The sequence below is a fragment of the Rhinoraja longicauda genome, chromosome 19, assembly GCF_053455715.1.
Source record: "Rhinoraja longicauda isolate Sanriku21f chromosome 19, sRhiLon1.1, whole genome shotgun sequence".
Classification (NCBI taxonomy): Eukaryota; Metazoa; Chordata; class Chondrichthyes; order Rajiformes; family Arhynchobatidae; genus Rhinoraja; species Rhinoraja longicauda.
Window position 1 is genome coordinate 24,089,829 of NC_135971.1, and position 20,211 is coordinate 24,110,039.

Genomic DNA, 20,211 nt, shown 5'->3' on the forward strand with positions numbered 1-20,211 from the left:
TCGTTCCTCGTATGACAGTCCCGCCATCCCGGGGGTTAACCTCGTGAACATACGCTGCACTGTCTCAATTACAAGGATGTCCTTCCTCAAATTAGGAGACCAAAACTGTACACAATACTCCAGATGTGGTCTCACCAGGGCCCAATACAACTGCAGAAGAACCTCTACGCTGCACGGCCTCAATAGCAAGGATGATCTCATCTCCTTTCTAAAAGACCGTCCTTTAATTTTAAGGCTTTGACCTCTAGTCCAAGACTCTCCCACTAGTGGAATCATCCTCTCCATATCCACTCTGTCCAAGCCTCTCGCATACCCACAGTTTCACCAATTCGTTCTCGGCGCATTCCATCCACAGTCAAATCGTTGAAGGGAAAGGGGACGGGGTGGGATAGTGGGACAATGGGCGCACAAACTGGCAATGCAGAGGGAAGAGATAAAGAGAGAGTGGGGGTGGGGTGTAGATGGAGATGGAGATGGGTTACAGATTATTACCTGGAATTGGACGAGAAAAAAATCTTCAAAGGTACTGACCTGTGCTGAACTTGTCCTCTTGCAATACATGTAGCAAAAGATAGCTGAGATTAAGATGATCGCGGCGGTTGTAAAAAGTACACGCAATATGACTCTCAGTGGCGTCTGATAACCTGAAGAGAGATTAATATTTCAGTTGCCAATCTATTGACTGGTTGGTGCACAGGAATAGAATCAGAGAGTTTAGTTCAGTTCTTTTTCGTTTATTGTCACGTGTACCGAGGTACAGTTAAAAGTTTTTTTGTCAGCAGACAGGCAATCCATGATTACAATCAATCCATTTACAGTGTATAGATACATGACAAGAGAATAACGTTCAGTCAAAGGTAAAGTACGGTCAAGGATAGTCCGAGGGACATCAACGAGATAGATAGTAGTTCAGCACTGCTGAACTGTTGTGGTAGGATGATTCAGTTGCCTGATAACAGCTGGGAAGAAACTGTCCCTGAATCTGGAGTTGCGCTTTTCACACTTCTGTACCTTTTGCCTGATGAGAGAGGGGGGGAAGAGGGAGTGGCCGGGGTGCGACTCGTCCTTGATTATGCTGCTGGCCTTGCCGAGGCAGCGTGATGTACACATTGAATCGATAGAAGGGAGGTTGGTTTGTGTAACGGCCTGAGACGCGTCCACAATTCGCTGCAATTGCTTGCGGGTCATGCAAGAAGGAAATTGTGCCCCTCAGCCCAACTTGTCCATGCCGACCAAGATGTCCCATCTAAGCTAGTCCTACACGCCCGCATTTGGCCTTTGTCATTCTGAATGTTTCCCGTCCAAATGGCTTTAAGTGATGTTAGAGTACCTGCCTCAACTACCTCCCATGCTCATTCATGTAACTGCCACCCTCTGTGGGAAACGTTTCCCCTCGGGTTCCTATTAAATCCTCCCCCTTTCACCTTAAAGGTTCTCGATTCCCCTACACTGGGTAGAAGACTGTATGCATTAACCCAGATCTATTCCTCTCGTGATTTTAGACGCCTGTTCAATAATCTTTGCTTAAAATGGAAAATGCAGCTACCAGTTCAGACTGGAGAGGCTAAGCCATGTTAGTTTTCTTTTTAGAGATACAGCACGTAAACAGGCCCTTCGGCCCACTGATTCCACACGGACCAGCGACCCCCGCACACATACACCATCCTACACACTAGGGTCAATTTACACGTTTACAATTAACCTACGTCTTTTGGAGTGTGGGCGTAAACCGATGATCTCGGTGAAAACCCACGCGGTCACGGGGAGAACGTGCAAACTCCGTACAGACAGCACCCGTAGTCGGGATCCAACCCGGATCCCTGGAGCTGTAAGCGCTGTCAGACAAACGCAGAGAGCAGCGGCTATAGTCAAAGGTTAAAAAAACGTACTGGAGGAAATTGGTGGGTCAGGCGGTATCTCGGGATTGAAATGCATCCTTCTTTGGACAGTTCCCTCTACAAACGCTGCCTGACCCGCTGAGTTCCTTCAGCACTGGTTTTTGCACAAGATTCCAGCATCTGCAGTCTCTCTATAGTTAAGGGTTCTTTCCTGCAACCACCAGGTTCTTGAACCAAGCTGCATAATCCAAGTCCTATCCCGCCAATGGAAGACCATCACTTGCCACGACCATGGACTTGGTTTCTAATTGTGTTTTCCTGCATTCATGTCTTTTTTTGCACACAGCTTATTTTTACTTTTGCGTAGGAAGGAACTGCAGATGCTGGTTTACACCGAAGATAGGCACATAATGCTGGAGTAACTGACAGCCCCAGGGACTCGGGTCGACCCTGACTACGGGTGCTGTTTAATTTAGTTTAGAGATACAGAGCGGAAACAGGCCATTCGGCCCTGCGAGTCCGCGCCGACCAGCGATCCCCGCCATTAACAGCATACTACACCCACTAATGACAATTTTTACATTTAACAATTAACCTACAAACCTGCACGTCTTTGGAGTGTGGGAGGAACCCGATGATCTCGCAGAAAACCCACGCAGGTCACGGGGAGAACGTGCAAACTCCGTACAGACAGCACCCGTAGTCGGCATCGAACTCGGGTCTCCGGCGTTGTATCTGCTGTAAGCGCCCTCCGTGAGCGCCCTTAGTTCTCTCGGTGACCGCGTGGGGTTTGTCCGGGTGCTCCGGTTTCCTCCCACATCCCATGGACGCGCAGGTTTGCAGGTTAATTGCATTCTGTAAATTGTCGCTAATGTGTAGGATAGTATTAGTGTACGGGTGATCGATGGTCGATGCCGACTCGGTGGGCCGAAGGGCCTGTTTCCGCGTTGTATATCTAAACTGAACTAAACTAGATCTATCGTGTAGCAAGGAACTGCAGATGTTCATTTAAACCGAAGAAAGTTTATCTGGAAAGAAGGAATGGGTGACGTTTCAGGTCGAGAAGATGGGTCTGGATCCGAAACGTCACCCATTCCTTCTCTCCAGAGATGCTGCTTGTCTCGCTGAGTTACTCCAGCATTTTATATCTGATTAAACTGAATCTATTACCTGATTCCTTCCATAGAAAGGATTTGGGGATTTGGATGGGAAGGAAATGAATAGACCTTATTTTATTTGAGAAGTGTGCTTCGTGTGAAAACATAAAGCCACAAACCTTCATGGGCAGGACAGCGCTCTGTGAGATTCACGCTCCGCGTCTCCTCGCTAACAGGGTTCCCCACGGTGCAGTTGTACACGCTGTTGTTGTTGGGTGGAGCGATGGATAGTGCCAGCCTTCTCCCTCCGTCTGTCAGTATGTGTGACCCATCTGCCGTGACCTTGCCATCTCCTGTCCACCAAGTGTAGACTGGCTCGGTGCCGTGCTCCAGTGAACAGACCAAGCTAACGTTACACACCCCGCCAGTGAAGGCTGCACTGATATTTATCACCGGTAATGACACTCGTTCTGTTTCAAAGAAAAGCACAAATACAAGCCATGGAATAATAACAACTAGTTATAGAAGGTGCTACCCATGAGTTTCTCACAAAAACATTAATAGTAGAAGACAGTTTAGTTTAGTTTAGTTTAGTTTAGTTTAGAGATGCAGCAAGGAAACAAGCCCTTCGGCCCACCGAGTCCACGCTGACCAGCGAATCCCGCACACTTGCACTATCATACACAGACTACGGTCAATTTACAAACTCTGCACAGACAAGCACCCGTACTTTTAGTGCAAAATCCATCCCGTGAGTTTACAAAAATGTATCGTCCAGGTTACACTTTGCCATCAAAACTAGATCACAAGTAAACTCATTATTAGTGGAGAAAGTTTAATGTCTGTGGCCCCATCATCTTATAGGAAAGTCAGATGGCTGTGAGAGACCTCCCTTCAGGAACCCATCCTAATGCTCCTCCATTAATATTTAAACAGCAAATACTGAGGATGGGCCCCTTCACGAGCAAGGACGCCAACCCATGTAATGTTTCAGTATTCACCCTGCCTGTATAACCCACAGATGTTGGCTCACATCGTAAGCATCTCCCCTTACATCTTTAAAGTCTTAATGGTTGTTAGATTGGAAAATGTACCGTTTTTAAAATTGAAATAGATTACCATAAATTTTCAGTTCTGTCACTTGTACATGGACAGCCAGATTCGTCCTTAAGTTCATTTCATATAGACCTTGGTCACGTTCCGTTAGGTTCCGTATTTCCAGACTACAGTCCTTCAGATTTAACCTGATTCCCTGTTTGTTATATTGTATTGGACTGTTTTGAGTTTTCACACATAATTCAACCTTTCCTGTTGTTGGTGAACTTTGGTAATCCCAACTAAGGACCGTAATGTTTTCTGCTGAGATACATCCTGGTATTGTGACTGACTGTCCCAGTGTCCCATTCACCAAGCGACGAGTGTCTGGTTTCCCAGCAGTCTGTCCCAGACCTGAAACACAAGGACAAGATATTAGTGCCATCAGCTCTGGTGTGTTGGTGTTCATAGTTTCTTAGCACGGCAGTGAGTTGTCCCAACCCTAATGGACAAGGGCAGCAGGCACATGTGTATTCCACCGCCCATAAAGAAGAGGCTCTGAATGAATAATTTTAGAAACATAGAAAGTAGGTGCAGGAGTAGGCCATTTGGCCCTTCGAGCCTGCACCACCATTCAATATGATCATGGCTGATCATCCAGAATCAGTACCCTGTTCCTGCTTTTTCTCCATATCCATTGATTCCGTTAGCCCGAAGAGCTGTATCTAACTCTCTCTTGAATACATCTATTGATTTGGACTCCGCTGCCTCTGTAGCCGAGAATTCCACAGATTCACAACTCTTTGGGAGAAACGTTTTCCCCTCATCTCAGTCCTAAATGGCCTACCCCTTATTCTTAAACTGTGACCCCTGGTTCTGGACAACCCCAACATCGGTAACGTTTTTCCTGCATCTAGCCTGTCCAATCCTTTAAGAATTTTATATGTATCTGGCATTTATCTTGCAAGGGAGAAAGCAGGCTGTCAGTTCACTCTTGCCCATTCTATATTATCAAAGGGACCCCCGTTTACAGTAGACCTGTCTGTTTGGAGTGGTGTCAGATATGATGATGGCATCTAAGGGGTTTTGAGATGGGCACATGGATATGCAGGAAATGGAGGGATATCGATCATGTGCAGGCAGATGAGATTGGTTTTTATCTCGGCATCATGTTCATCATGCACATTGTTGCCTAACGGTCTGTCCCTGCTCTGCACCGTTCTATGTGGAATGATGGCGCCTCTCGTATTTTTCCGACCCTCTGTAGCCTTTGTAATAAGTCACTTCTTTATCCAGATCAGAGGCAATGAAGGGCTACGTATAAGCAGACAGGGGCCAGACCACGACTACAGTGGAGGAAGGGAATGCAGATGCTGGTTTACACCGAAGAGAGACACAAAATGCTGGAATAACTCAGCGGGTCAGGCAGCATCTGTGGAGAAAAGGGATAGCTGATGTTTCGGGTCAAGAATCTTCTTCAGACTGAGAGTCAGGGAGAGGGAAACGAGAGGTTTGAAAGGGTACAAAGAATATATGAATGAAAGGTATGAAAAGAACGAATCAAAGCCATCAACGATGATCAAGGAAAGGTGGAGCCCACAGTGGTCCATTGTTGGCTGTGGAATAGGTGATAACGAGTGGATGCAAACAGTGAAACTGGTAAGAAGACTAGGATGAGGGAGGGACGGAGAGAGAGGGAATGCAATGATTACATGAAATTGGAAAAATCAATGTTTATACCGCTGGGATGTAAGCTGCCCAAACGAAATACAGAGTACTTTGCCCGGAAGGATGTATGTGTTTAATCTTTGTTTATTGAAGAACTGAATTTAGATTTCCCAGCAGCTGGGGCAGGTTCTGGTGTGCTGGTGTCCATAGCTTCCCAGCACGGCAGTGAGTTGTCCCGACCCTAATGGACAAGGGCAGCAGGTCTACCCATGGCATCACCTCACATCTTCAACTTGGAGCTAGGAAGGGTCAGTCACATGGCGAATATGCAATCTCCACACAGACATTTCTGGGCGTTGCGATTGAACCCAATCTGGATGGATAGATTAGATTGATAAATTAAATAGATAGATAAGTTAAATAGATAGATTAGATCGATAAACTAGATTGATTAGATAGATTGATATATTAGATATATTGATAGATTATATAGATAGATTTTTCTAGATAGATTAGAAGATAGATAGTTTAGTTTCGTTGGTTGTCACAGGTACCGAGGTAGAGTGAAAAGATTTTAGATATATACGGTACAATACGAGAGAACTTCATTTATCCCAGGATGGAAATTAATTTGCCAACAGTCATAAAAAAACACAAAGTACATTAAACATGAAAATAAAGTGACGAGTGGTATGGCTTTGTGGATGTGCAACGATGGAGGATGTGGTTTGGGGGGTGGGGGGTCGTTCTCAGTCTCAGTCTCAGTCTCAGTCTACCCCACGACAGAAGGGACAGGATTATAAAGTTTGACAGCCACAAGGAGTAAGGATCTCCTGTGGAGTTCTGTGCTGCATCTTGGTGGGACCAGTCTGTTGCTGAAGGTGCTCCCCAGGTTGACCAGTGTGTCATGGAGGGGGTGAGCTGTGTTGTCCAGGATGCTCCGCAGTTTGAGGAACATCGCCCCCTCCAACTCGGCCTCCCAAGAATCCAACTCCGCCCCCAGGACGGAGCCAGCCTTCCTGATGAGTTTGTTGATCCTGTTGGCGCCCGCAGCATTCGCCGTGCTGTCCCAGGAAACGGCAGCGAAGAACATGGCACTGGCCACCGCCGATTGGTAGAACATCTGCAGCATCTCACTGCAGACGTTGAAGGAGCGGAGCCTGCTCAAAAAGTAAAGACGGCTCTGTCCCTTCTTGTACAGGGCCTCAACGTTCCTGGACCAGTCCATTTTACTGTCCAGGTGCACTCCTGGGTATTTGAACTCCCTGGATAGGTAGATGAATAAATAGATAGAGGCAGACAGACAGGCAGGCAGGCAGGCAGGCAGACAGACAGACGGACGGACGGACGGACAGACAGACAGACAGACAGACCATGGAAACAGGCTACTCGGTCCACCGAGCCCACATCAACCATCGATCACCCGATCACACAAGTTCTATATTATTCTACTTTCGCATCCGCTCCATAGGCACTGCGGGCAATTAACCGACAAACCTGCACGCCCTCGGGATGTGGGGCCACAAGTTTGTTTTACACCGAGAGTGGTGGGTGTATGGAATGCGCTGCTAGAAGTGGTGGTGGAGGGCAGATAAGAGAGTGGGGTTTAAGTGGCGTTTGGAAAGGCACATGGATATACAGGGGATGCACAGACATGTATTATATGTAGGGAGAGGAGTTTACTTTATCTTGGCATCATGTTCCGCATGCATGTTGTGGGCTGAATGGCCTGTTCATGTGCTGTACTGTTCTATGTAGCACCTCTTCTTCCACCCTACCGCCACCCCCAGCCCTAGGTCAAGGCATGGACTCACCTCCAGAGTCGCTCAACAGCAGCCAAAGTATCCCGATGAGGGAGTGAATCCCAGGAACTCTCCTGGCCATGCCTTCTCCGAAGAGCAGGTTGTTATTGAGACACAAGAGACGGCAGATGCTGGAATCTGTAGCAAGAAAAAAATAACATGTTAGAGAATCTCAGCAGTTCGAGCAGCTTTTGTGGAGGCAAAGAAATGCTGGACATGACCCGCATCAGAACTCAGAGTGCAGAGGAAAGATAGTTCATGTTCATAGGTCATTGGAGCAAAATTAGTCTATTCAGCCCATCGAGTCTACTCCACCATTCAATCTTGGCTGATCTATCTTGTCAACCCCATTCTCCTGCCTTCTCCCCATAACCCCATAACCCCTGACACCGTACGCTGATCCTAGACTCTCCCACTAGTGGAAACACCCTCTCCACATCCACTCTCTCCAGGCATTTCACTATCCGTTAAGTTTCAGTGAGATCCCCCCTCATCTTTCTAAACTCCTGCGAGTACAGGCCCAGTGCCATCAAACGCTCATCTTATGTTGATGTCTTTTAAATGCTGTTATTTCTGAACTCAAATGTACGATTCCTTTTCATGGAATCCACCCATTCATTCTGACCACCCAACGACAATTCATGTTTCCTTTTCCCTCAGGCATCATCTCAAGAGGCAAGAGTCTATAGTGTTTTATTGTCATATGTCCCAGATAGAACGATGAAATTCTTACTTGCGGCAGCACAACGAAATATGTAAGTAGAGTACACTGTAAAAATTGATGCAAAAATCAATCATCGTTTAAACAATAAAACGTGTTAATTAAATTAGGTGGCCTTAAAAAGTTTAAGGGACACAAAATGATTTAAAAAGTTTAAACAGTTTTCTACGACGACGATCTGCTGAGGTTAAAATGTAAAAAATAAATATATATATATATTTATATGTAAGAAAATAAGAAATATATACAAAATATTCTTTATAAGAAATACATATCTATTACGACGTTCAATAGCGTCTTAACCAGTAGTGTTAGTACCTGACACGATATTCGCCAACATCAAGGAATGATGCGTGTCTAACAAAACATAAGCCACTAATATGTAAACTGCTTAGTTTAGTTTAGTTTAGTTTAGTGACACAGCGCGGAAACAGGCCCTTCGGCCCACCGAGTCCGCACCGACCAGCGATCGCCGCACATTTACACAATCCTAAACATACTAGGGGCAATTTACACTTATACCAAGTCAATTCACGTACAAACCTATATGTACAAAACTGAAAATCACGGAGAAAACCCACGCATGTCACGGGGAGAAAGTACAAACTCCGTACAGACAGCACCCGTGGTCAGGATCGAAGCCGGGTCTCTGGCGCCGTGAGGAAGCAATATCGCTGAGCCACCGTGACGCCCTCAGAACTCGGCCACGTTGAGGAAGTTCTGGGGGTGGGGTGATACAACAGCGAGAAGGAGGTTGGTAGAACCAAGTGAGGGGAGAGGCTTCAGACTGTAGGGATACAGAAGATAGACACAAAATGCTGGAGTAACTCAGTGTCTCAGGAGGGAAGGAATGGGTGACGTTTCGGGTCGAGACCCTTCTTCATCGTGGTAACAGACCCCCCCGCAAGTCCGCGCCGTCCAGCGTTCACCCCGTACACTAGCACTTTTCCAATGTTCTATAGATTCAGGATCAGTTCCTGTGATTGGAGGGTAGCTAATGTTATCCCCCTTTTTAAGAAAGGTGGGCGAGAGAAAACGGGAAATGATAGACCAGTTAGACTGACAACAGTGGTGGGGAAGATGCTGGAGTCAATTATAAAAGACTAAATTGCGGAGCATTTGGATATCAGTAACAGGATCGTTCCGGTTCAGCATGGATTTACGAAGGGGAAATGATGCTTGACTAATCTTCGGGAAATTTTTGAGGATGTAACTAGGAAAATTGACAGGGGAGAGCCGGTGGATGTGGTGTACCTCGACTTTCAGAAAGCATTTGACAAGGTCCCACATAGGAGATTAGTTGGCAAAATTAGAGCACATGGTATTCGGGGTAGGGTACTGACATGGATAGAAAATTGGTTGACAGACAGAAAGCAAAGAGTGGGGAAAAATGGGTCCCTTTCAGAATGGCAGGCAGTGACTAGTGCGATACCAAAAGGCTCGGTGCTGGGACCGCAGCTATTTACAATATACATTAATGACTTGGATGAATGGATTATAAGTACCATTAGCAAATTTGCAGATGATACAAAGCTGGGTGGTAGTGTGAACTGTGAGGAAGATGCTATGAGGTTGCAGGGTGACTTGAACAGGTTGTGTGAGTGGGCGGATGCATGGCAGATGCAGTTTAATGTGGATAAGTGTGAGGTTATCCACTTTCGTGGTAGGAATAGGAAGGCAGATTATTATCTGAATGGTGTCAAGTTAGGAAAACGAGATCTGGGTGTCCTAATGCATCAGTCACTGAAAGAAAGCATGCAGGTACAGCAGGCAGTGAAGAAAGCCAAAGGAATGTTGGCCTTCATAACAAGAGGAGTTGAGTGTAGGAGCAAATAAGTCCTTCTGCAGTTGTACTGGGCCCTAGTGAGTACTGGAGTACTGTGTGCAGTTCTGGTCTCCAAATTTGAGGAAGGATATTTTTGCTATTGAAGGCGTGCAGCGTAGGTTTACTAGGTTAATTCGCGGAATGGCGGGACTGTCGTATGTTGAAAGATTGGAGCAACTAGGCTTCTTTTCACTGGAATTTAGAAGGATGAGAGGGGATCTTATTGAAACATATAAGATTATTAAGGGATTTGACGAGCTAGAGGCAGGAAACATGTTCCCAATGTTGGGGGAGTCCAGAACCAGGGAGCACAGTTAAAGAGTAAGGGGTAGGCCATTTAGAACTGAGATCAGGAAAAACCTTTTCAGTCAGAGAGTAGTGAATCTGTGGAATTCTCTGCCTCAGAAGGCAGTGGAGGCCAAGTCTCTGGATGCATTCAAGAGAGAGAGCTAGATGTAGCTATTAGGGATAGCGGAGTCAGGGGGTATGGGGAGAAGGCAGGAACGGGGTGCAGATTGAGAATGATCAGCCATGATCACATTGAATGGCGGTGCTGCCTCGAAGGGCCGAATGGCCTCCTCCTGCACCTATTATCTATTGTCTATTGTCACTATCCTAAGGACACTTTTACAGTTTGTTTTCCAAAGTCGGTCGCAGCAGTAGAGCTGCTGCCTCACAGCGCCAGAGACCCGTTTTCGATCCTGACTACGGGTGCTGTTAGAGTTGAAAATACACCCGAGATGATGGGAACTGCCTACGTGGTCTGTACAGAATGTGCACCTGCGGGTTTTCTCCGAGATCTTCGGTTTCCTTCCACATTCCAAAGACGTACAGGTTCGTAGGTTAATTGGTCTCGGTATAATTGTAAATCGTCCCCAGTGTGTGCAGGATAGTGTTAGTGTGCGGGGATCGCTGGTTCGGTGCGGACTTTGTGGGCCGAAGGGCCTGTTTCCGCGCGGTATATCTAAACTATGGTTAGTCAACAAACCAACAAACTTGTACGTCTTTGGAGTGTGGGAGTGTGGGAAACCGGAGCACCCAGACAAAACCCACGCAGTTACAGGGAGAACGTGTAAACTCTACACGGGCAGCACCCGAGGTCAGGATCGAACCCAGGTCTCGGGCGCTGTAACTAGTCCCACCTGCTTGTGCGTATGGATGTACGTGTATCTGCCTGTGTGTGTGCATGTGTGATGATGGGAAGGGGATAGAATGGGGAGGAGGAGAGGAATAGGGGGAGAGAGGAGGTGGGGGAGAGAGAGGCGAGAAGGGGGGGAGAAAGAAGGGTAGAGGAAGGGAGAGGAGAGGAGGTGATTGGGGGAGAAGGGGGGATGGGAGAAAGGAGGGGAAGGGAGGAGAGCAGGTGAGCGGAAAGAGGGGAGGGGAGGCGAGAGGAAGGCGAGTAGCGGGAGAGAAGGGGAGAAGGAGGGAAGGGTAGGTGATGGGGGTGGGGAGAGAATGGGGAGGAGGGGGAGGTGGAGAGAGGGTCGAGAAGAGGGATGGAGAAGGCGAGAGGGTGGTAGAGGAGGGGGGCGGGAATGGAATGGTGATGGGTGCGGGGAGAGAATGGGGAAGGAAGAGGGGGAGAGAGGATGGGAGGGTAGGATGAGGGAAGTGGATGGTAGGATGAGGGAGGAAGATGGGGAAGGGTAGAGGGGAGAGGAGGAGTGGGGAGAGGGGAGGGGGAGAGGAAAGAGGGGAAGAGAGGTGGGGAACGGAGGATGGGGCGATGAGGGAATTATGCGGAAGGATGTCGACAAAATGGAGAGGGTACAGAGGAGATTTACTAGAATGTTGCCTGGGTTTCAGCACTTAGGCTACAGAGAGAGGTTGAACAGGTTGGGTCTTTATTCTTTGGAGCGTAGAAGGTTGAGGGGGGACTTGATAGAGGTTTTTAAAATTTTGAGAGGGACGGACAGAGTTGACGTGGGTAGGCTTTTCCCTTTGAGAGTGGGGAAGATTCCAACAAGGGGACATAGCTTCAGAATTGAGGGACAAAGGTTTAGGGGTAACATGAGGGGGAACTTCTTTACTCAGAGGGTTGTGGCTGTATGGAATGGGCTTCCGGTGGAAGTGGTGGAGGCTGGCTCGATTTTATTATTTAAGAGCAAATTGGATAGGTATATGGATAGGAGGGGATTGGAGGGTTATGGTCTGAGTGCAGGTAGATGAGACTAGGTCAGGGAAAATGGTCGGCGTGGACTGGTAGGGCCGGACAGGCCTGTTTCCATGCTGTAGTTGTTATATGTTATATGTTATGGAGGGGGAGATGAGAAGGGAGGGGGAAGGGAGAGGAAGATGGAAGGAGGGGTGGAGGGGAGAGGAGGAGGGTGGTAGGGGGAGGGAAGGAGGAGAGGAGGGGAGGGAGGAAAGGTGGTGAGGGTAGTGTAAGGGGAGGTGGTTGGTGGTGGAAGGGAGGGGCGAGGGGGGAGGAGAGGACGAGAGTGGGGTGGGGTTGGGAAGGAAGGGGAGGAGAGGAGGGAGGATACCATTGCATTGAATTCACTGACACACCAATGCCTTTCAGAGCCAAACCCTACATCCGTCATTAACATGAGAAGTTCTCTTTAACTGAAAATAAACTTCAGGCTAATAACTCGTTTTATTTCCCCTGCTTTGGCATGTAATTTATTTGTGATTTATACAGTAAAAGCATTAATGACAGCCTTTCTCTGCGTTGTACTCTCAATTCAATGCCTTCACTTGCGATGTGTTAGCGTCTCCCGTGTTTCATTTTTCAGTATTATTGAGGTGAAAAGCTAAATTCTGCCGCGGTGTGATGTGAAGTTAAAGAACTGCAGATGCTGGTTGAATGTCAAGATAGACACAAAGTGCTGGAGTAACTCAGCGGGACAGGCAGCATCTCTGGAGAAAAAGGCCGGCCTGACGTTTCGGGTCGGACACTTCTTCAGATTGAAAGTGGAGGGGGAGGGCTTTGGGCCGGAGGTTTCCTTTAGTTTATTTAGTTCAGTTTAGTTTGGTTTGGAGATACAGAGGGGTAACAGGCCCTTCGGCCCGTCGAATCCGCACCGACCAACGATCCTTGCACACTAACACTACCCTACACACACTGGGGACAATTTACACATACGCGAAGCCAATTAACCGACATATATGTAGGTCTTTGGAGTGGGGGAGGAAACTGAAGATCTCGGAGAAAACGGGGAGAACGCAGGTCACGGGGAGAACGTACAAACTGCGTTCAGACAGTACCCGAGGTCAGGACCGAACCCGGGTCTCCGGCGCTGCATTCGCTGTGAGGCAGCAACTCTACCGCACGGAAGATAAGGCCAAAACAAAAAGAGATAACCACGCCCACAATGGATTGTGCAAGAAAATAACTGCAGATGCTGGTACAAATCGAAGGTATTTATTTCACAAAATGCTGGAGTAACTCAGCAGGTCAGAGAGTTGTGAATCTGTGGAATTCTCTGCCTCACAAGGCAGTGGAGGCCAATTCTCTGAATGCATTCAAGAGAGAGCTAAATAGAGCTCTTAAGGATAGCGGAGTCAGGGGGTATGGGGAGAAGGCAGGAACGGGGTACTGATTGAGAATGATCAGCCATGATCACATTGAATGGCAGTCCTGGCTCGAAAGGCCGAATGGCCTCCTCCTGCACCTATTGTCTATTGTCTATTTTCAGGCAGCATCTCAGTAGAGAAGGAATGGGTGTCGTTTCGGGTCGAGACCATTCTTCGCCCACAGTAGAGCTCACAATGGCCCACTGTTGACTGGAACCCGAGTCTACCGACCAGTGATCCCCGCACACTAACACTATCCTACGTACACTAGGGACAATTTTTACATTTGCACCAAGCCAATTACGATTTTGGAGTGTGTGAGGAAACCGAAGTTCTCGGAGAGCACTCACACAGCTCACGGGAAGAACGTACAAACTCCGTACAGACTGTACCGGTTAGCGGAATCGACCCCGGCTCTCAGGCGCTGTTTTTAGACCTTGTGTTTACGTGACTCAGGCTTGTAACGCACAGTGCAAGGTTTACGAGAATAGCCCTGGTGATGTTTGGTTTAACATATGAGGAGCGTTCGATGACATGGGCAATTGGGCCGAAGGGCCTGTTCCTGAGCTATATCTAAGTCGCACCGTGGCACGGCCGTAGAGTTGTTGCCTTACAGTGCCAGAGGCCCGGGTTCGATCCTGACCACGGCTGCAGTATTTACGGGGTTTGCACGACCCCACTGTGACCGTGTGATGTTTCTCCGGTGGCTCCGGTTTCCTCCCGGACTCCAAAGATGGACAGGCTTGTAGATTAATTGCCTCCAGTAAAATTGTAAATTGTCCCCAGTGTACAGGATAGTGCTAGTGTGCGCAATAACTTACACGGTGTTGGTGAGGCCACATTTGCAATACTGTGAGCAATACCCATAACTGAGGAAGGATGTGCTGGATGTGCTGGCATTACAGAGGGTTCAGAGGAGGTTTATGAGAACGATCCCAGGGGTGATTGGGTTAATGTATGAGGCGCATTTGAAGACTCTGGGCCTGTACTCGTTGGAGTTTAGAAGGTTGGGGGGGGGGGTCATTGAAACTTACCAAACAATGAAAGGTCGAGATAGAACGGACGTGGAGAGGATATTTTCAGTAATAGAAGGGTCTCGACCCATAACGCCTCCCATTCCTTTTCTCCGGAGATGTTGCCTGTTCCGCTGAGTTACCCCAGCATTATGCGTCTATCTTTGGTTTAAATCAGCATCTGCAGTTCCTCCAAATACATATTTCCAGCAGTGAAAGTTGAGACATGGACCATCGCAACGTTGAAGAAACGATTAGACAGGTGGATATGAGAGGTTTCGAAGGATATGGGCCAAATGCAGGTAGGTGGGACTGGTGTAGATGGGGCACGTTGGTCAGTGTGGGAAAGGTGGGCCGAAGGGCCTGTTCCCACGCTGTATGCCTCTGTGATTCTACCTGCCTATCATGTTCCACTCACTTGTGTCTCCTATTACCTGCCACGCTTTGTCAAGCTGCCCCCCATTTTCCAGCGTTCTTCTCCCCCCACCTCCCCTTGTATACACTGGAATTTAGAAGGATGAGAAGAGATCTTATCGAAACGTATAAGATTATTAAGGGGTTGAACACGTTAGAGGCAGGAAACATGTTCCCAATGTTGGGGGAGTCCAGATCAAGGGGCCACAGTTTAAGAATAAAGGGTAGGCCATTTAGAACTGAGATGAGGAAAAACTTTTTCAGTCAGAGAGTCGTGAATCTGTGGAATTCTCTGCCTCAGAAGGCAGTGGAGGCCAATTCTCTGAATGCATTCAAGAGAGAGCTGGATAGAGCTCTTAAGGATAGCGGAGTCAGGGGGTATGGGGAGAAGGCAGGAACGGGGTACTGATTGAGAATGATCAGCCATGATCACATTGAATGGTGGTGCTGGCTCCAAGGGCCGAATGGCCTCCTCCTGCACCTGTTGTCTATTGTCTATAAATAAATTTAAAGAACTGTCTCGACCCAGTACAATACAGTTTGGTTTACAGTTTTGTTTATTGTCATGTGCACCGAGGTTCAGTAAAACGCTTTTGTTGCGTGCCTACCAGTCAGCGGAGAGACAGTACCTCGATCGAGCCACTTGTGTACAGAGACATGATGAGGGAATAACGTTTAGTGCAAGGTAAAGCCAGCAAAGTCCGATCAAGGATAGTCCGAGGGTCACCAATGAGGCAGATCGTAGTTCAGCACTGCTCTCTCGTGGTCGGATGATTCAGTTCCCTGAGATCAGTTGGGAGGAAACTGTCCCTGAATCAGGAGGTGTGCGTTTTCACACTTCTATACCTTTTGCCTGATGGGAGTGGGGAGAAGAGGGAGTGGACAGGGCGTGGACTGGTCCTTGATTGCGCTGCTGGTCTTGCCGAGGCAGCGTGAGGTGTAGATGGAGTCAATGGAAGGGAGGTCGGCTTGTGTGATGGTCTGGGCTGCGTCCACAATTCGCTGCAATTTCTTGCGGTGCTGGATAGAGCCGTTCCCGAACCAAGCTGTGACTCGAAACTGAATCGCCTTTCCGTGCTCTCCAGACATGCTGCCGGACCCACTGAGTTATCCAGCACTTTGTGTCCTTTTCTGACTGTGCCTCATCGGTCACTGCCACGATATTTCACTTTAGAGATCTACAGACAGGAAAAAGGCAGAATAGTGTTGTCAGAGGATGTTACTGTGGGGTTGTCAACTTAAATACGATGTGGTTGGTGCCTTGAAGCACTGAATGCCCTCTCTGCTGCATCTTGTTCCAGTCCCACCTGTTTATCTGATCACTCACGCGTATTGTTGTTCACGCGAAGTGTGGTGTGGGACCGCAGTGGACGATAGAATGGGACAGCATCTGCAGTCAGGGTCCAAACCACACGAGTTGAACTATCTGCACCTTGCCTCGCTAATGGAACAAAGTATATTGGTCTATTTAAAAATCGCTTTTATGTCCCATCCCAATCTAGCCCCTGCCCGTCTATTGTTTCTATCACCCCTATAATCCCCGCAGAAACCGTCATCTTTGGCCTCTCGTCAGGTCATACGTGACAGGAGCAGAATTTGGCCATTCGCCATTGAATCATGGCTGATCTATCTCTCCCTCCTAACCGAATTATCCAACCTTCTCCCCATAACCCCTGACACCCGCACTAATCAAGAATCTATCTCCCTCTGCCTTACAAATATCCACTGATGGTCTTCACAGCCGTGTGTGGCAAAGAATTCCACGGATTCACCACCCTCTGACTAAAGAAATTCCTAATAGAAACATAGAAACATAAAAAATAGGTGCAGGAGGAGGCCATTTGGCGCTTCGAGCCAGCACCGCTATTCATTCTGATCATGACTGATCATTCACAATCAGTAACCCGTGCCTCCCTTCTCCCCATATCCCTTGATTCCGCTAGCCTCTAGAGCTCTATCTAACTCTCTTTTAAATTCATCCAGCGAATTGGCCTCTACTGCCTTCTGTGCCGGAGAATTCCACAAATTTACAACTCTCTGGGTGAAAAGGTTTTTTTCTCATCTCAGTTTTAAATGGTCTTTCCTTTATTCTTAGTCTGTGGCCCCTAGTTCTGGACTCCCCTAACATCGGGAACATTTTCCCTGCATCTAGCTTGTCCAATCCTTTTATCATTTTATACGTCTCCATAAGATCCCCACTCATCCTTCTAAATTCCTTTGAATGCAAGCCCAGTCTTTCCAATCTTTCCTCATATGACAGTCCCGCCATCCCGGGGGTTAACCTCGTGAACCTACGCTGCACTGTCTCAATTACAAGGATGTCCTTCCTCAAATTAGGAGACCAAAACTGTACACAATACTCCAGATGTGGTCTCACCAGGGCCCAATACAACTGCAGAAGAACCTCTACGCTGCACGGCCTCAATAGCAAGGATGATCTCATCTCCTTTCTAAAAGACCGTCCTTTAATTTTAAGGCTTTGACATCTAGTCCAAGACTCTCCCACCAGTGGAACCATCCTCTCCATATCCACTCTGTCCAAGCCTCTCGCATACCCACAGTTTCATCAATTCGTTCTCGGCGCATTCCATCCACAGTCAAATCGTTGAGGGGAAAGGGGACCGGGTGGGATAGTGGGACAATGGGCGCACAAACTGGTAAGGCAGAGGGAAGAGATAAAGAGAGAGGGGGGTGGGGTGTGGATGGAGATGGGTTACAGATTATTCCCTGGAATTGGACGAGAAAAAAATCTTCAAAGGTACTGACCTGTGCTGAACTTGTCCTCTTGCAATACATGTAGCAAAAGATAGCTGAGATTAAGATGATCGCGGCGGTTGTAAAAAGTACACGCAATATGACTCTCAGTGGCGTCTGATAACCTGAAGAGAGATCAATATTTCAGTTGCCAATCTATTGACTGGTTGGTGCACAGGAATAGAATCAGAGAGTTTAGTTCAGTTCTGTTTCGTTTATTGTCACGTGTACCGAGGTACAGTTAAAAGTTTTTTTGTTGCGTGCATCCCAGTCAGCAGAAAGGCAATCCATGATTACAATCAATCCATTTACAGTGTATAGATACATGACAAGAGAATAACGTTCAGTCAAAGGTAAAGTCCGGTCAAGGATAGTTCGAAGGACATCAACGAGATAGATAGTAGTTCAGCACTGCTGAACTGTTACGGTAGGATGATTCAGTTGCCTGATAACAGCTGGGAAGAAACTGTCCCTGAATCTGGAGTTGCGCTTTTCACACTTCTGTACCTTTTGCCTGATGAGAGAGGGGGGGAAGAGGGAGTGACCGGGGTGCGACTCGTCCTTGATTATGCTGCTGGCCTTGCCGAGGCAGCGTGATGTACACATTGAATCGATAGAAGGGAGGTTGGTTTGTGTAACGGCCTGAGACGCGTCCACAATTCGCTGCAATTGCTTGCGGGTCATGCAAGAAGGAAATTGTGCCCCTCAGCCCAACTTGTCCATGCCGACCAAGATGTCCCATCTAAGCTAGTGCCACATGCCCGCATTTGGCCTTTGTCATTCTGAATGTTTCCCGTCCAAATGGCTTTAAGTGATGTTAGAGTACCTGCCTCAACTACCTCCCATGCTCATTCATGTAACTGCCACCCTCTGTGGGAAACGTTTCCCCTCGGGTTCCTATTAAATCCTCCCCCTTTCACCTTAAAGGTTCTCGATTCCCCTACACTGGGTAGAAGACTGTATGCATTAACCCAGATCTATTCCTCTCGTGATTTTAGACGCCTGTTCAATAATCTTTGCTTAAAATGGAAAATGCAGCTACCAGTTCAGACTGGAGAGGCTAAGCCATGTTAGTTTTCTTTTTAGAGATACAGCACGTAAACAGGCCCTTCGGCCCACTGATTCCACACGGACCAGCGACCCCCGCACACATACACCATCCTACACACTAGGGTCAATTTACACGTTTACAATTAACCTACGTCTTTTGGAGTGTGGGCGTAAACCGATGATCTCGGTGAAAACCCACGCGGTCACGGGGAGAACGTGCAAACTCCGTACAGACAGCACCCGTAGTCGGGATCCAACCCGGATCCCTGGAGCTGTAAGCGCTGTCAGACAAACGCAGAGAGCAGCGGCTATAGTCAAAGGTTAAAAAAACGTACTGGAGGAAATTGGTGGGTCAGGCGGTATCTCGGGATTGAAATGCATCCTTCTTTAGACCATTCCCTCCACAAACGCTGCCTGACCCGCTGAGTTCCTTCAGCACTAGATTTTGCACAAGATTCCAGCATCTGCAGTCTCTCTATAGTTAAGGGTTCTTTCCTGCAACCACCAGGTTCTTGAACCCACCTGCATAATCCAAGTGCTATCCCGCCAATGGAAGACCATCACTTGCCACGACCATGGACTTGGTTTCTAATTGTGTTTTCCTGCATTCATGTCTTTTTTTTGCACACAGCTTATTTTTACTTTTGCGTAGGACGGAACTGCAGATGCTGGTTTACACCGAAGATAGGCACATAATGCTGGAGTAACTAACAGCCCCAGGGACTCGGGTCGATCCTGACTACGGGTGCTGTTTAATTTAGTTTAGAGATACAGAGCGGAAACAGGCCATTCGGCCCACCGAGTCCGCGCCGACCAGCGATCCCCGCCATTAACAGCATACTACACCCACTAATGACAATTTTTACATTTAACAATTAACCTACAAACCTGCACGTCTTTGGAGTGTGGGAGGAACCCGATGATCTCGCAGAAAACCCACGCATGTCACGGGGAGAACGTGCAAACTCCATACAGACAGCACCCGTAGTCGGCATCGAACTCGGGTCTCCGGCGTTGTATCTGCTGTAAGCGCCCTCCGTGAGCGCCCTTAGTTCTCTCGGTGACCGCGTGGGGTTTGTCCGGGTGCTCCGGTTTCCTCCCACATCCCATGGACGCGCAGGTTTGCAGGTTAATTGCCTTCTGTAAATTGTCGCTAATGTGTAGGATAGTATTAGTGTATGGGTGATCGATGGTCGATGCCGACTCGGTGGGCCGAAGGGCCTGCTTCCGCGTTGTATATCTAAACTGAACTAAACTAGACCTATCGTGTAGCAAGGAACTACAGATGCTCATTTAAACAGAAGAAAGTTTCTCTGGAAAGAAGGAATGGGTGACGTTTCAGGTCGAGAAGATGGGTCTGGATCCGAAACGTCACCCATTCCTTCTCTCCAGAGATGCTGCTTGCCCCGCTGAGTTACTCCAGCATCTTATATCTGTTTAAACTGAATCTATTACCTGATTCCTTCCATCGA

General features: G+C 47.8%; 1 protein-coding gene across 1 annotated transcript; it reads right to left on the minus strand.

The window, feature by feature from the left end:
- Window positions 1–3,070: 3,070 nt before the first annotated feature.
- Window positions 3,071–20,208, minus strand: LOC144602896 (SLAM family member 9-like). Its single transcript, XM_078416018.1, has 5 exons — window positions 20,195–20,208; window positions 17,702–17,814; window positions 7,453–7,578; window positions 4,055–4,384; window positions 3,071–3,405 (listed from the first exon to the last, which is right to left on the minus strand). The coding sequence occupies exons 1-5, from the start codon at window positions 20,206–20,208 to the stop codon at window positions 3,071–3,073; spliced, it is 918 nt and encodes a 305-aa protein (XP_078272144.1).
- Window positions 20,209–20,211: the final 3 nt, after the last annotated feature.

Excerpts from the sequence above, each read along its gene's own strand:
- LOC144602896 (XM_078416018.1), bottom strand. Across the intron at positions 7,579-17,701 it reads AGAGGACAAGTTCAGCACAG|ATTCCAGCATCTGCCGTCTC; the intron begins GTCAGTACCTTT and ends TTCTTGCTACAG. Across the intron at positions 3,406-4,054 it reads GACAGAACTGAAAATTTATG|AACGAGTGTCATTACCGGTG; the intron begins GTAATCTATTTC and ends TCTTTGAAACAG.